This window comes from Erpetoichthys calabaricus, chromosome 5 (genome assembly GCF_900747795.2).
Source record: "Erpetoichthys calabaricus chromosome 5, fErpCal1.3, whole genome shotgun sequence".
In the NCBI taxonomy this organism is placed as follows: domain Eukaryota; kingdom Metazoa; phylum Chordata; class Cladistia; order Polypteriformes; family Polypteridae; genus Erpetoichthys; species Erpetoichthys calabaricus.
Genome location: NC_041398.2, coordinates 85,926,124 through 85,943,745, shown reverse-complemented (window position 1 = coordinate 85,943,745; position 17,622 = coordinate 85,926,124). Strand labels below are relative to the sequence as shown.

General features: G+C 37.2%; 1 protein-coding gene across 3 annotated transcripts in view; it reads left to right on the top strand.

Moving 5' to 3' along the window:
• LOC114652763 (uncharacterized) overlaps positions 1-17,370 on the top strand; it is a 363,527-nt gene extending 346,157 nt beyond the window's left edge. For all 3 annotated transcript variants that reach the window (XM_051927768.1, XM_051927767.1, XM_051927766.1), the window contains 4 exons: positions 4,656-4,791; positions 11,998-12,080; positions 14,521-14,683; positions 17,067-17,370. In XM_051927768.1, coding sequence (XP_051783728.1) covers positions 4,656-4,791; positions 11,998-12,080; positions 14,521-14,683; positions 17,067-17,111 — 427 coding nt within the window. In that variant the 3' untranslated portion in view covers positions 17,112-17,370. The remainder of the gene's footprint in view (positions 1-4,655; positions 4,792-11,997; positions 12,081-14,520; positions 14,684-17,066) is intronic.
• Positions 17,371-17,622: the final 252 nt, after the last annotated feature.

Sequence of the window (17,622 nt, the reverse complement as noted above, 5' to 3'; positions counted from 1 at the left end):
TGGTGAACCAGCTGAGGGGGGGAAAGGATGCAGGGATCTGTGGTATCCGGGGTGAACTTCTCCAGGCTGGTGTTAAGGCTGTCCTCCTGGTATTGCAAGCAATCTTTGCTTCCATTTGGGAGACTGGCATCATCCCAGCTGACTGGAAAACGGAACTTGTTGTTCCTATCTGGAAAGGGAAGGTTGATTGCTTGGATTGCAGCAACTACAGGGGGATAACACTGCTCTCGGTGCCGGGTAAGGTCCTTACTAAGGTTGTCCATAATAGGATCCATGATCACTTGCTCACCTACCAGCGACCGCAACAGTCTGGTTTTACGCCTAAGAAGTCTACCATTGACCGCATCCTGGCACTGAGGGTTCTCATGGAGCGCAAACACAAATATCGCCAGAGTTTCTTTGCAGCCTTTGTTGATTTTCACAAAGCGTTCAACTCAGTTGATCGAGCTAGCCCTGTGGGACATCCTGAGGGTTTGCAGGATCCCCTTGAGGTTGCTGTATATCATGGCCGGCCTGTACACTGGTACTGTGAGTGCTGTGTAGAGTGGAGGCAGGACCTCTGCGTTTTTCCCAGTTGATTCTGGGGTTCGCCAGGAGTGTGTTCTTGCACCTACTCTGTTCAATGCTTGTATGGACTGGGTGTTTGGCAAGGTCATTGGGTCCAGCGGCTGTGGGGCATCTGTTAGTGAAGAAAGATTCGTGGATCTTGACTTTGCTGATGATGCTGTGATCTTCGCTGAGTCAATGGAGGCTCTGATTGCGGCGCTTGAGAGACTGAGTGAGGAGTCTGAGTGTCTGGGCTTGCGAGTGTCCAGGATAAAAACCAAGATCCAGGCCTTTATTGACCTCTTGGGTATAGCCATCAGCAGTGTGTCTGTTTACGGAGAGAGTGTTGACCTTGTTGAGAGGTTTACTTACCTTGGCAGTGACATTCATGTTTCTGGTGACTCTTCCTATGAAGTCAGTAGACGGATTTGGAGAGCATGGGGGGTCATGAGGTCGCTGGAAAGGTCGCTGTGGTGCTCCCGATATCTATGCAAAAGGACGAAGGTCCAAGTCTTTAGAGTCCTGGTGCTTCCTGTCTTGCTATATAGTTGCGAGACATGGATGCTATCTAGTGACCTGAAATGAAGACTGGACTCCTTTGGCACTGCGTCTCTCCGGAAAATCTTTGGTTACCGTTGGTTTGACTTTGTGTTGAATGAGCGGTTGCTCATGGAGTCCCGAATGAGGCACATTGCCTGCATTGTGAGGGAGTGTCAGTTTCGGCACTACGCCCATGTGGCGCGTTTCCCCGAGGGTGATCTGGCTCGTAAGATCCTCATTTTTGGGGACACGAGTGGCTGGACCAGGCCAAGGGGCTGCCCACGTAACACCTGGCTGCAGCATATACAGGGTCATTTCCAGAGGGTGAAACTGGACTGTGTGTCTGCCTGGGGAGTTGCAAACTGGGATCCTGAGTTGTTTCATCGTGTAGTGGGTGTGGCAGCGCACTGTACCAGTGCGTGCTTCCCAACTTGACTTGACTTGATGCAATAAAGCACTTCATGCTTTGCACAATGTCGAAGAATATTTTGATGTCTTAAGCAGACAGTGAGAATTAAAATTACAGATTTCCCTCTGCCAATGAAATGAGAGCCATTTAGATTCAACCATGCAAACATCTCACCACCTCCTGATCCAGTGAGATGTTGCATCAATTGTTATGCACATTTGCAAATGTTACTCATTTTGAGAAGGCCTCTCACTGGCCTTGCATACCTCATCTTGCATACCTTTCTCACTGAACATAGGCAATCAAGAAAGCTCCGAGGGCGGTCTACGGTTGTCCTGCTATCCAGATCAAATACATCACCAAAAGCTTTGTGACTTATAGTGGTATCGGCTGGAATAGGGTCAGCATTATAGGTTTGTAACTAAACAGTAAAAGCTGAGACCACTATAGGAACTGTTTGTATCTACTTCAATTACCTTTCATTGTTGCAGAAAAGCTTTACATTTTAAATATAATTTGTATATTTCTGAAAATTACATTACTTTTCAATTTTTGGTAACCTAAACTTTTTTTTCCATTGACAGCTTACTACTTATCTTTGTACCATTTAAGGTTATTCACTGGACTTAAACTGCTTAAATATAGTAAATGCTGTAGCTGTGGAGGTTAAATAATTGGATGACAATATGAGAAAAGAAAGTACCTTGACATGGAGTCTGATCTTCTATCCTCCCCAGATATAAAAAATTCATAATAAAATGAGAAAATCATTTTAATAAATAATAATATATTAATATATATATATCTTCTTCTTTCGGCTGCTCCCGTTAGGGGTTGCCACAGTGGGTCATCTTCTTCCATATCTTTCTGTCCTCTGTATCTTGTTCTGTTACACCCATCACCTGCATGTCCTCTCTCACCACATCCATAAACCTTCTCTTAGGCCTTCCTCATTTCCTATTGCCGCCAGGCCACTCTATCCTTAGCATCCTTCTCCCAATATACTCAGCATGTCTTCTCTGCACATGTCCAAACCAATGCAATCTTGCCTCTCTGATTTTGTCTCCCAACCGTCCAACCTGAGCTGACCATATAATGTACTCATTTCTAATCATATCCATCCTTGTCACACCCAATGCAAATCTTAGCATCTTTAACTCTGCTACCTCCAGCTCTGTCTCCTGCTTTCTGGTCAGTGCCACCGTCTCCAACCCATATAACCCTTTCACTCTTGCTGATATCCATCTGTCACAAATCACTCCTGACACTCTTCTCCACCCATTCCACCCTGCCTGTACTCTCTTTTTCACTTCTCTGCCACAATCCCTGTTACTCTGTACTGTTGATCCCAAGTATTTCACCAACTCTACTTCTTGTATCCTCACCATTCCACTGACCTTCCTCTCATTTACACACATGTATTCTGTCTTGTTCCTATTGACCTTCATTCCTCTCCTTTCTAGAGCATATCTCCACCTCTCCAGGGTCTCGTCAACCTGCTCCCTACTATCGCTACAGATCACAATGTCATCAGCAAACATCATAGTCCACAGGGACTCCTGTCTACTCTTGTCTGTCAACCTGTCCATCAGCATTGCAAATAAGAAAGGGCTCAGAGCTGATGTAATCCCACCTCCACCTTGAATGCATCCGTCACTCCTACCACAGACCTCACCACGGTCACACTTCCCTCGTACATATCCTGTACAACTCTTACATACTTCTCTGCCACTCCCGACTTCCTCATACAATACCACAACTCCTCGCAAGGCACCCTGTCAAATGCTTTCTCCAGGTCCACAAAGACGCAATGCAAAATCTTCTGGCCTTCTCTATACTTCTCCATCAACACCCTCAGAGCAAACATTGCACCTGTGGTGCTCTTTAATGGCATGAAACCATACTGCTGCTCACTAATCTGATCAAAGCTAATATAATCTAATATTAATGTATATATATATATATATATATATATATATATATATATATATATATATATATATAAAATGCAAACATTTGTCTATCTGTCTGTATGTATGTCTGTCCGCTTTTCACGAAAGAACTACTTAACTGATTTAGATCTGTTTTTTTTCTATAATTTGCTTGAGCATTCTGGTGTTGTGACTTCTATCATCACAATAAGTTTCATAGTTTGTTTGCTGCACTGATTTATTCTCGCAAATCTGAGAGAGCGACTACAGTCCAAGGGAAGGGGGATGCGGGACCTCAGGAGTATGGAGCTGATTGGCAGAATTATCATGGCCACATGCTTTTCTCCCCATACGGGGGACGCTCTCCCGTCAGAACTGAACACGATCAGATACAGTGCCAACATTTGATATTGGAGCATTACTTTTTTTTTTTTTTTTATAATTGATTTTTAAAGTTTGTCCTGTTTCACTACTATGTGGGCAGAGCTGCGGGGGACAGCTAGTCTGTATTATAATATAAGCTGATCTGTAGAAACCAGGTGGGTGGCACAGTGGTAGTGCTTCTGCTTGTCACTAAGACCAGGGTTCATATCCTGAGTCCTCCCTGCGTGGAGTTTGCATGTTTTTCACATGGCTGTGTGGGTTTCCTCTGGGCGCTCCAGTCGCCCCAAACCCCACCTACCATGTCCAAAGACATGCAGGTTTGATGAAATGGTGACTATCCTTGGGGTGTGTGCGTATTGTGTGTGTGTGTATGTGTTTTCACCCTGCGATGGATTGGCACCCTGTCCAGGGTTTGTTCCTGCATGGCACCCTATGCTAACAGGAATAGACTCCTGCAACCCTGGTCTGGGTTAAGTGGATTAGAATATGTAATGAAAATGTTTTGAAATCAAAACAAAACAAATTCAGAAATATGAACTCTTGGTAGCATTTTAAATAATAAAACTATTAGCATATCATGCAAAAATTATAATTTCATGGTTTTTTTTCTTTGCTTACATTATCTGCACATACATTTTATTGCAATAAAATAATTTAACTAATAAGCTTTTATAAGTGCTAAAGAAGACAAATAGATCAATATTATGACCCATCCTTGAAATATATTTTGCCTAATTCTCAACTTCACAGTTTTGTTATAGCTATAAGATTTTATGTGTTGATATTTAAATCAAATTAATTTTATTTATGTGTTCAATTTGAATAAATATACATATTTTATTTAGGTACATGGGAAAGATAAAAATGCCATTTGACAATAAGAAGTTAATACAACTTTTTGAAACCAGCCTGGTTGATTGTCTGAAATATAATCTCCTAGAAATCACTCATTTACAAAGTATTGAAATAGCTAAAGAAACGGTAAGTAGTTGTGCATTTAAATTATGTACAGGTATTTGTGTATGTTTTAACTTATAACCTTTTAATAAAGTAAACCTTATAAATATTCACTTCACTAATTAAAGGTGGCACTTGTATTTAAAGTTATTAGCTTACAGGTTAACATTTAGAAGTGCTAAAATATTTTTTTATATATGTGTGGTCTTTGAGATTACAACAATTAATCACACATTGTACTTAAGGCCAAGTGCAAAAATGAAAATGAGTCCCACTTTCTAACTATGCTGGCTACCTTGTCTGAAAGAAGAGACCTCAATGTAAGTGTGATATTTTGTTTAAAGACATCATTAGCAAAGGGCAGCTTTTGCTGAAAACAGGCAGCATGTTGTAGAGGTTAAGGCTTTGCACTTCAAACCCAAACCCTGAGGTTGTGGGTTCAGATTCCTCTACTGACACTGTGTGATGATGAGCAAATCACTTCACCTGCCTGTGCTTTAATTGGACAAAAAAGAAAGAAATCACAAATGTAAATCACCTTGGATAAAGGTGTTAACCAATTAGATAAATGTAATGTAAATGAATCCACAAAATCCCTTACCGTGATGTTTTTCTTTTGCCAGCAGATGAAAAGTTTGCTAGGCTGCAAGGACCAGAGGACGAACATGAGCCTATTGACTAGGCCAACGATTATAACTGGAAAAACAGATGTGTCTATCGCACACAAAAGTCTTTGAGAATTTATCCAAAATCTTGGGCATCACATAATATGTGGCTCTAGTTTCTAAAGTGCAGTGTGAGAAATATTACTCAATGGAACTTCCAGGAACTGCACCCCATAGCAACAAACATACAAAATGGCAGTGCCAACAAAAAATTGCAATGAGGTGAATACAAAAAATTGCATTATTAAAAGTTTAAAATTTTCAGAGAAAAGATATAATCAACATACTAATATATTTGAATTCTTTTAGGACCCAAAACCCACAAAAAGGCATAATTGGGCAATATGCAAAAAATAAAACTAGCATCCTGTCTTCAAAAATGTTACCTTGTTGGTAGTAAAATCTTTCATTATATCAATGGCTCCAATTTTCAAATCATGCGTTATCAAAGAATAGTTTGAAAAGTATGCCTTAAAATAATAAGTTGGTGTGTTTTTATACTATCAGTTAATTGTATTATTTTTAGTTTGATTTTTTTCTGAAGTTTTATTTATGAAATGATATTTGCTAGTCATTTATCTCATTTATATTACATTTTAGATTCACAGATAGAGGAAAGCAGGGAAATAAAAGCCACATGTTATAAGCATGTTTCCTTTTTTACACATGCTGCGTAATTTATATAACAGTTAAAAATTTTTCCACATGATTTTGCATTTTTACTTCTTTTTTGTAAGTATATTATTCTTCTTGTCAATTTCAAATTTGGTTTGATTTGATATACTTTGTTAATCCCTGAGGGGAAAATGCATCATTTACACAATTCCTTCAGCCACTACTACTCATACATTAGTCAGTATTAAACATTGAAACACTTCCTGTTATATTTATCCCCTCATTATCATATTTGTAAATGGAAAAGATTGATTGTAATTTGTTTCTTTTTTTAAAACCTATAAGCCTATGCCAGTTATCCTTCCTACAACTTTACTCTTGTAATATTAGGAACTTGAATAAGATGTCAGTAAATGGACCACAAAGGGGAATGGTAAAAACGATCTCAAGATAACAGGCAAGTGTATCCATCAGGGGGTGCTTGCTCCCTTGGGTTGTGTTCCTTATTAATGCAGAACAGTCTCAAGCCATACCCATCCCTTTTTAACCATGGCTGAAGTAATCAAACAAGAGAAATATGGTACAAAAAGAGACATACTTATTTAAGTTGATTTAAAAGATAATGTCCACTCTCCAAAAATAGTATTTATACATACATATCCAGGCCAGAGAGAAGCCAACAGAACTGTACAGTTATCACAGCCAATTTGTCGTGGGGAATGCTGAGAACATGTTCATCCAGCAGGACTGTTCAGCAGCATGGAGACAGCTTCTGGCTCCATGATGGATTCTCGTCATTATAAACACTGACATATTTACATATACATATAATCTGCTATGAACCTTGCCAGGTATGGGCAGTTGCCATCAGAGCCGTCCGTTATTTTTGAACTGTGCCCAAATAACACATTCCTCTGTTCTCATGGTTTCTGTAGACAGTAGCCGTTGGTCAGTCTGGCTATAGATTTATTCAACAAATGGCAGCTTTTAAAATAACAACAACAACATTTATTTATACAGCACATTTTCATACAAATGATGTAGCTCAAAGTGCTTTACAAAGTAAGGTCCGAAAACCAGGGAGGACAGAAAAAAAACAAAAAAAAAACTCCAGAGGGCTGGAGAAAAAAACAAAATCTACCGGAGTTCTGAGGCCACAAGGACCACCCAGCCCCCACTGGGGCTGCTTGGGTTGTCTTTCACATGTTTCTGTCCATCTTCCTGGCCAGTTTCATCCTGGTGTGTGTGGCTTCAACTTTGGAATAAACTTCACAAATTACAGTGGCACACTTCAAACCTATTACTACAGCAAGAAAAAAACATTTTAAATAAAAGATAACAAAATCATAAACCAACCTTGTAGTCAAAGAAAGTTGCCAAAACAAAACCAAACATAAACACTAGGGTATTCTGGGAATCACATTTAAGTTTACATTATCACTAAAGAGAAAGAAAGTGATTGTTTTATAAACATATCCAAAACATGGAAGCCAGAATCTGTGTCAGCGTAAATAAAACTGTCACAAAATGGTGGCAACCATCCACAAAACAGAACACAGAAAGGCATCACCACAATAACTATATAATATTTCAAAAAGTACAAAAAGAAAAAATATGTACAAAGAAGATCCAAGCATGACTTTTTAATGTTCTAATACACAGATTAGTATTTATAGCCTGATATGTTTGGTACATTTTTGTTGTAGCCATTCTTGAAAATCAAATGATCAAATGAGAGTACTTTTCTTCCAAGAAACTATTGTGGCCTTTGGTTGTAAGCAATCATTTTGTAAAAGGATTACTTCACGTCAGTCCTCTCATAATAGTTATGATCCCAGCTCGCTTAATGTAACATTATGAAACCCATACAGACACAGGGAGAATATGCAAATTCCACACAAGGAGGACCCAGGGCACCACTGTTGTATGTTGGTAGCAACGCTACTACTGCATCACTATAACACTCACTGTTGTGTAATTACTTTAGAAATGTCTTCTTGTATCAATTATCAAAAGGTTATATCAAGTTCAAAATGGTGCTGCCAAAGTCCTGACCCAAATGACACACTGTGATCACAATACTTCGTAATTGGTTTGCTTCTTCAAAATTCTGTTACTAACTTATTATGCTGCAAGTCCCACATTCTAGAAGACTTATTTATGCTGTGTGTATCACATAAATCTCTTAGAACAGCACAGCAGGGATATTCTGACACTGATCTTTTAATTTTAAGAAACTTTTTACACAACATTTAGCAAATGCATATTTAGCATTGGGGCTTCTAGGTTCCTGGAACACTCATCAAGCTCTGTGCCCTACTGTATGTCTTAACCTTCATAATCAAAGTAAAGACACACTTGTTCCCTCTGGCATTTTTGTTCCTTTCCTTTACAAGTTTCCATGTTTTGTCCAGTTTAATGAAATTATACCGTCACTTCCACATTACAATAAACTAATGTGGTCAGTTAGCCTTTAAAGCTCTGCCTAGAAGTAATCTGCATATTTTGTTCTGTGTAACTTTTTATAGTTTTACACTGTAGCCATCCTAGAGTGTTGTAGCTTTCTTTTTAATATTTGTGTTCACCCTGTGATGGAATGGCACCCTGTCCACATGGTGTTTGCACCTGCTCCATGACCCTGCCCTGGATAAGTGGGTGATGAAAAATTAATGAATGCTAAATCTCTCACAGTACAGCAGAAAATGTATTTCTGTCTAGTTTGAATATTTTTTTGTTACAGTTTTATTTTTTTGGTCGTACTCTATTTAGAAATACAAATGAACACTCTTATGTTAGAAGAAATTTGTGTCAGTAAAATGTATATATATATATATATATATATATATATATATATATATATATATATATATATATATATATATATATATATATATATTGTAGCAGATATGCCCCTCGTCCACCTCTCGGACCCTCAGGTACCACTCCAGACACGTTGTAAAAGCACAAGACTTCTTTATTTTCTTGTCTTCACGTGCACAAAGCACCCTCCACTCCACACTCATAAATCACAATAATAAACTCTCACAAATACTCAATACTCTCCTCCTCGCCCAGACACTTCGCTACCCTAACTCCCAGCTCAGCTCAATGTCTGGGCTTACCCACAATCCTTTTATACACCCTGACCCGGAGGTGTTCCTGCCCAATCAGTCCACAGTTCCTTATTCCTTCCGGGTCAGGGTAAACAGTCCTTTTCTTCACCCCGGGAGCACGTTGTTTCTTCCTGTCACGTGACCATGACATACTCCCGCGTTATAGGACACATACGAGCCTACGAGCCCCCCTACAGCGATGCCTGGTGACCCCCAAGGTATCCAGCAGGGCTGCGTATAAAAACTACATAGTCCATGAGGCCCTGCTGGACCTCGGGGCACGTCCATGCTGTCCGGAGAGCTCCTCCTGGTGGCCTGGGGGTGAGGGCCGGAGTAAAAAGCCGGCAATCCTCCACAATATATATATATATATATATATATATATATATATATATATATATATATATATATATATATATATGTATATATATATATATATATATATATATATATATGTATATATATATATATATATATATATATATATATATATATATATATATTTTGCAGCTGGAGATCCACAAAGGGAGAAAAAATGAATCATGTATCATAAAGTAGTTTTTATTCCTGAGCTTTCAACCCCTGCCAGGGGTCTTCATCAGAGGATAATGCTTAGACTTACAAGAATCAAAGGCAATACTAAATCAACAGGACATACATTTAACTTAATTTGACAATGTACAAGTAAAATTTAAGGCCAGTACTAAAAGTGCCAGAGAGCTGGCCGAATCTTGGCTATCAAATGAGAACACCATCAACAGACACTTGGACATAAATCCAGCATATGCAAACTTAAGAAGAGCATGTTCATAATAAAAAAACTGTACCCCCAATCCCCCCCCCCCCCCCATCACACTGACTTAGCCACCTCCCCCCCCCCTCCACGTAATGTTTTGCTATATATTGCCTTTGACTCTTGTAAGTCTAAGCATTATCCTCTGATGAAGACCCCTGGCAGGGGTTGAAAGCTCAGGAATAAAAACTATTTTATTATACGTGATTCATTTTTTCTCCCTTTGTGGATCTCCAGCTGCAAATATGCAAACCGTATCACAGACCTTCTCTTCCATATATATATATACAGTGATCCCTCGCTATATCGCGCTTCGCCTTTCGCGGCTTCACTCTATCGCGGATTTTATATGTAAGCATATTTAAATATATATCGGGGATTTTTTGCTGGTTCACGGATTTCTGAGGACAATGGGTCTTTTAATTTCTGGTACATGCTTCCTCAGTTGGTTTGCCCAGTTGATTTCATACAAGGGACGCTATTGGCAGATGGCTGAGAAGCTACCCAACTTACTGTTCTCTCTCTCTTGCGCTGACTTTCTCTGATCCTGACGTGGGGGTGTGAGCAGGGGGGCTGTTCGCACACCTAGACGATACGGACGCTCATCTAAAAATGCTGAAAGATTATCTTCACGTTGCTACCTTCTGTGTGCAGCTGCTTCGTGAAGCGACATGCTGCACGGTGCTTCGCATACTTAAAAGCTCAAAGGGCACGTATTGATTTTTCAGTTTGTTTTTCTCTATCTCTCTCTCTCTCTCTCTCCATCCTCCTGACGGAGGGGGTGTGAGCTGCCGCCTTCAACAGCTTTGTACCGGCGGTGCTTCGCATGCTTAAAAGCCAAACAGCCCTATTGATTTTTGACTGCTAGCTTTGTTCTCTCTCTCTCTCTCTCTCTTGACGCGCACTCCTCTGAAAAGGAAGATATGTTTGCATTCTTTTAATTGTGAGACAGAACTGTCATCTCTGTCTTGTCATGGAGCACAGTTTAAACTTTTGAAAAAGAGACAAATGTTTGTTTGCAGTGTTTGAATAACGTTCCTGTCTCTCTACAACCTCCTGTGTTTCTGCGCAAATCTGTGACCCAAGCATGACAATATAAAAATAACCATATAAACATATGGTTTCTACTTCGCGGATTTTCTTATTTCGCGGGTGGCTTTGGAACGCAACCCCCGCGATGGAGGAGGGATTACTGTATAGCATTGCTTTTGTAACTTTTTTTTTTTGCAGTTTTGTTTTTTAAAGTTTTACACTTTTTCCATTTTGCAATTGTTAAAAACACTTGTGGGCAAGATATTAAATAATTAATAATTATATGATATGATTGGGAGCACGTGTTGATATGGCAATAATAACATTTAAGCATTCGCTCATTTATATGTACTTCCATGTTGATAATAAGGAAACACAGGTGTATTAAAGCATTTTCATGTAATTCATTTTAAAATTTTATGAAATTCTAGAAAGAGAATTTTTTATGTAAAGCAAACAGAAGTGTGCATAATTTCTATAAAAAACGAAATACACTGTTGCGTTTTTTCTGTGACAGTTATTACAAAACAGAAAGTAATAATGTAAATCTAAGACCCTTGTACTAACAGAACAATTCAGTTGCAGTGCTTGAAATTCATTCAGATATAATGTCAGCTTAATTTTATACCCTTTTGATATTCATCCAGAGAAATCATGTGACTGATCTAAAATAACTTGAATATATACTTTCATCCTTTATTAAATATAAGTTAGACAAAAAGATGATGAGCAGGAATTTGCTAGTTATTCAGAGTCATAACACTAAATATGAAAAGATACATTGTTGGCAATTCTGAAACATCAACATGCATGTTGTTTTTCGGGACTTTGAAATGTTTTTATAAGTTTGAATGGTAGAGAAAGAGACACATGGCAGGCAGGCTTAACAGTTCATTATCATTCCATTTAATTTACTTCTCCTGCTGAGTTACAACTAAATGCTTTAAGCTCAGAGAAACAGAAAATTACATCTGCACCACTAATAATTAATCACCTACCTTATTCTTTTAAGGTGACAAAACGAATAGCAGCAGTTGTTGAAAAGGCTGGAGAATATTTTGAAGATAACATTGAAAAGAAACTTCATCAACAAAGGTACAATATTTTACAGGTCCATGTTGACCTCTAGTATACTTGAAGCCACTAAAGAATTCTTTGTATTTTTCTGTACTGTATAATCCTGTTTCATCATTATTGCAGTTATTTTTTTTGCCCATTGACAACTTAATGTATAAGATTTCTGAAAAAAAATGCCCCTGTTAATACTTCCAAATAAAGTCTGTTTTGGTTTCATTTTTTTCTAACAGAACGTGGAATTTTGATTGGATTTTGTTGTGTTGTCAGAGGAAGCACCATTTATTTGCACATTTAAAAAATAAGTGTTCCTTTGTGACTTACATAATATACTATCTAACTCCAGAGGAAAATGCGCAGAAACACTAGCAATGTAATCAATATAAACATTTATCTGTGGTGAAAGGGATATATTCCTGACTGTCAAGGTTATGGGTCGACTCAGTAGAATGGTGAATACAGTTTAAGGAGTAAAATAATTATAGGAATTTAACAGAATTGAATCCTAAGACATTGTTAATATGAGCATTGAAGTAGTTATGAGGATTATTGCACAAAAGGTGATTCAGATTAATAGGATTTTGAAAGCTTCATTTCAAAAGGGGAGCAATGTATATCTCGTATCTTCATAGTTAAAAGTGTCTGCTAAGTCAGCATCTTGTCCACCTATCTTATATGAACTAAATGAATAAAACTGTATCATTTTCATTAAAAATAATGCCTTAGATCATTTTAGCAGACTTTTTTTGCCCAGGAAGTGTGCCGTCATTTAATTTATAACCTTCATTGACCATCTTCGAGGTATCAATGGAGTAATGTACTCTCATAGGTCTGGTATTTTAAGACTTTATAAAAAACAAAAGCTTCAGTTAAACGTTTTTACTCCATTAAAGAATATGTTAGACTAACAGAAGTAATTGGCATTACCCACTGAACTATATATTGATGATGACTTTTTTGGAATTGGGTTGAACCCAGCCAGAATTAAAGGTTTTCAATCAGCTGTCTTTGTTTTTTTCCAATAAAATGTATTATGTAAATCTGTATAATAGCAATAACACATTTAATCATGTTAATCATATTACAAGTATTTCAAAGGGCCCAATAGGAAGAGAAGCATTGAAAAAGCTAAGTCAATGACACTGGATAGAAAACAATATCTAATAATTACATGCCAAATAAAAAATGAGTAAGTGACATAAAAAACATGGATTTGTAACAAGAAAGCATTCAGCATGAATATAATAAAAGGTGCTAGAAAACAATTAACAAATAACAAAGAGCTACACCACAGGGTCCTGGACAGAGGATGTGAGCACAGAGAAAGATCAGTATATCAGTTTAAGTTAAATGCTTTAATTTTCATCTTACATATCAAAGTGCACTCTTGAGTAACAGGCAATCCTAACTTGCTTCAGTGTTTCTCCCATGTGCTTGATGTGACTTCCATTGGTCTACCTTGACCTTCTTCTATTGGATATACGGAATTCCTAACATTCATTGATGAAAGGAAATTGTGAAAATGAAAGAATGGATATCTTTCTAATTTTAACAGGGTAATTCTGTAATATTTTGTTTTGGTTTGTAGGGGAATGTTTTGAACTTGTTTGCTGCTGTTTAACAGTTTATAAAATAACAAACCTGTTGTAATTTAAGGATAAGCCATTTTGTCATTTTTTTAATTAATCTGTTTAAGTTAGAACTGACCATTAAGCTGTGCTTTATATTTGATAATATGAAATGGAATAATGCAAATGCTTTCTTGTAAAAACAAAAAAAAAATCTTGTTTTCTTTTCATACTGGCTGTAGTGCTCTCATGAAAGTTTTCAGAAACCTAAGGTGCGTTATGACTTTAAGTTTCAGAAAATAGGGGTACAGAACAGTCATTCACTGTCTGGATCGAACCTTCTGTGCATGAATTTTGTTAAGCTGCTTACTTATTTACAGGATCACAGGATACCAAGGACCATCCCAACGACATAATAAAAAAACAAATCCAGAATTGGTCACTGTTGGTCTATCTTAATGTACAGCATATTACATTCCATCCATCCATTATCCAACCTACTATATCTGAACTACAGGGTCACAGGGGTCTGCTGGAGCCAATCCCAGCCAACAAAGGGCGCAAGGCAGGAAACAAACCCCGGGCAGGGCGCCAGCCCACCGCAAAGCACACACACACATTTACACACACCTAACCTGGATGTCTTTGGACTGTGGGAGGAAACCCACGCAGACACGGGGAGAACATGCAGACTCCACGCAGGGAGGACCCAGGAAGTGAACCCGGGTTTCCTAACTGCAGGCAGGAGCGTATAATATACAGTATTGCAAAAACACATGCATGCAATACAAATTTATTGAATTGTGCAACACTGAATGTGTTTTTTTTTTCAGAAATAGTAGTAGTATTTGCAACATGTACAGATAACAGTAAATACTTTTTTTTTATATTAGATGGAAAAGCTTTCGTAGAAGAGTTAATCCAAAATCAGATAATAAAACACCAAGGCCACTGCAGACCACAATGTCAGTTCTGAAACCGATGACAGGAACCCTCACCAAAGAAAAAGAAGAAACATTAATTGTAATTGAAGAGCTGAAAAAAATGATAAAAATGGTAATTATTAAATTGCATATGTTTTTATTTATCTCGGTATATATGAAACTTCTACCACACAGTTGTATTAATGAAAAATTTGCTAAGATGCATTTGTGTAGCAATCATGGTCATTTAACCAGTGTGAATCCTACATATAAAAGAAATATTATTTTGCTCTGTTGACATTTATAAAAATTAACAATTAATTTTGTTTAAATGAAATGCATGTAGAAGCACAATCAGAAAATGGAATGTTTATAAAAGTTACATAAAATATTGTGAATGCAGACTAATTTTATTTTAACAAGCTTGGTTAAAATTGACCAGTGCCCATATTTATCAATCGTGTCAGAGCAGGAAAACTGACTGATCTAGCTCAAAAATCTCAGAATGACCCATGTTTGGTCCTACTCTTAGAAGTAGGCATAAAAGCATTTTATCAGTTTTACTAATTTAGTAATCTACTCCTAACTTCAGCAGGAATTAGGAGAGCCTGTGAGCTGCCCTAACTCACTAGGAGCTGCTAGATGATGATGTTCAGGCACAGATCATCATGCACATCCCAGGAATGGTTGAATGTTTTGGAGACACTGGACAACAAGTAACATGTATAACGATATCAGTTTGACAGAGATGGAATAATACAGTATTTGTAACAAATCTTGTACATCACATAATTGTTCCATCTATGTGGAGAAGCCATGCACTTTCAGCCAAAATGAATGTTTTGCTATTGTTATGTTTTTTTTGCCACAGAGAAAATTCATTCTTTATTATAATGATGATTTGGGTATGTCACAAGAAACCAGTTCAACATGTGAAGTAATACGCTGATTTATACATTTCCTCACCACTCCATGTAAGGTATTGCTAAAGCAAGCTGCATTCATGCACATCGGCACAACATATAGATCATTGTCCCACATGTGGATGAACATGCATACTGTATGTGAATCTCAAGCAATATCACAATATCAATACACAGGTGGTCATACATGCAAATAAAATGTGTTTATATATGGCCTCTGTCAGGAAATTGTTTAAGATTTTCCTGATTAATTTTATGTAAATTTGTGGAATCATAATTGTTGTTACAATTATTTTCATTACCAAGATTTCAGGTGAGAACATTCCATTTCATTCTGATTTTTCTTTTCCTGTAAAAGATGGTGTAGCCCCCGGAGTTTTGATTAACAAGCCCTAGACCCACAGTAGCCTTGTCTTAAACAACTAAAAGACAAAATAAAGAAAGAATAGTTCTAATTTGGTAATAACTTCGATTAGACTTTTAACTTTTAATTGTGATTAATGTCTTCTTGTTTAATGATGATTCCTTAGTCATTTCTCTTTTGAAATCATCATTTTTTTCTTTGCTGTTCAGATTTTTCCAAAGTCTAATTAAAAAACATTCTTCAATGAGTAGAAGATTCATGTTCCGAGTTCTTAAACAATATTATATAATATTTTTGAAATCAGTTTGATAAGAGAGGGCCTTCATGGCAGACCTCCATACAAAGATAATGCGAAATATGCTTGAATAAAAAAATGATAAATTTATTTGTAAAAATTTTGAAAGGAAGTAAAAGGAGAACTCAAAGTGTATATAAACCCAACACAAGCAAAACTGTGCTGCATCACCTGGCATGCCTAAATGAGTCTGTTTTGGTAGGTGAAATTTGCACATGTCTGCTACAGTATCAGAAGAAAACACACCACTTTTACTCCTTACCATCTCTTATCCGCTCTGTCACTCTGTTTCTCCCCCTTCAGCCAGCTAAAGGTTCACTGCTCTTTCATTCCAATTCTCTGCACTCAAAAAGCACATAGCCAAGAACCAGCTTTAAATCTCATACCCTGAAATTGGTTGAGGAGTAACACCAAGTTGAAACTCCCTGTAACAGTCCCAGGTGTCACTGCACTCCTTCTCTTCTGCATACTGTGTTTTAGAGACAACAGGATCTCATTCTGGATATTTTCTAATGGAAACGTTCATCTACTGGCCTGGACGAGAGGTGTTACACACCTCTGATATCTGCTACCTGAACTTTCCTTTTTTGCTTTCTAGTCAAATGGCCAGGCATTCAGCCCACTGCTACAGTATGTCACGTTCCCTTTAGTCTCCCTGACACACGTGCTCAAGCTCTATGTAATGTCATTTTAGGGCACACAGATGACATACATGACATATTTAGTGGTCCCTATGTTTCAACACAGTATCTGCTGAACCTCTGTGGTTTTCTCTCTCTGTCAAGGACAGGCTTCCTGTGGAACAACACCAATCAGCGTCACATTTGCTCATTTCAAAGCTTTTGACATATATTAGAACTATTTTATATTTTGTTATTTCTATTACATTTATAAATCTGCATTGTTTTGATTCAGAACTTTTCTCTGCTTTCAGGCTGATGTAGCTTTAAAAGGAACAAAGAAGACTGAAGACAAGTAACATCTCAACTTTAATGAGATAATCTATTTAGCTTGATATTTTACTTTATTTTTAATTCTGTTTGTTTTTAAGTAAGTCTGTTTAAAATTAGACACGATGACCATTTATAAATATATACAGTATTTCCATTTTTGTTTAAGCAAGAGGAATATAATAATAATAATAATAATAACAATAATAATAATAATAATAATAATACATTTTATTTATACAAGGTGCCTTTCAGAGAACTCAAGGACACCGAACAAACAATAAATAAATAAATAAAAGACACAATTATAAACAGCTTAAAACAATATCATTAGACTTCATGCAAGGTTTTGAGGCATTATAATCTAAGTAATAATTAAGTAGTTCACCCAGTAATATGTAGTGTAATGAATTATGCAGTGATTAGTTACACTGCTGTGTGTCAGTATATCGACAGCTAACATAAAATCTGAAACGGACAGTGAAATTTCTACTAAAATGCGTAATTAAGTTGAATATTTTCACATAAGCCCAGGCTTTC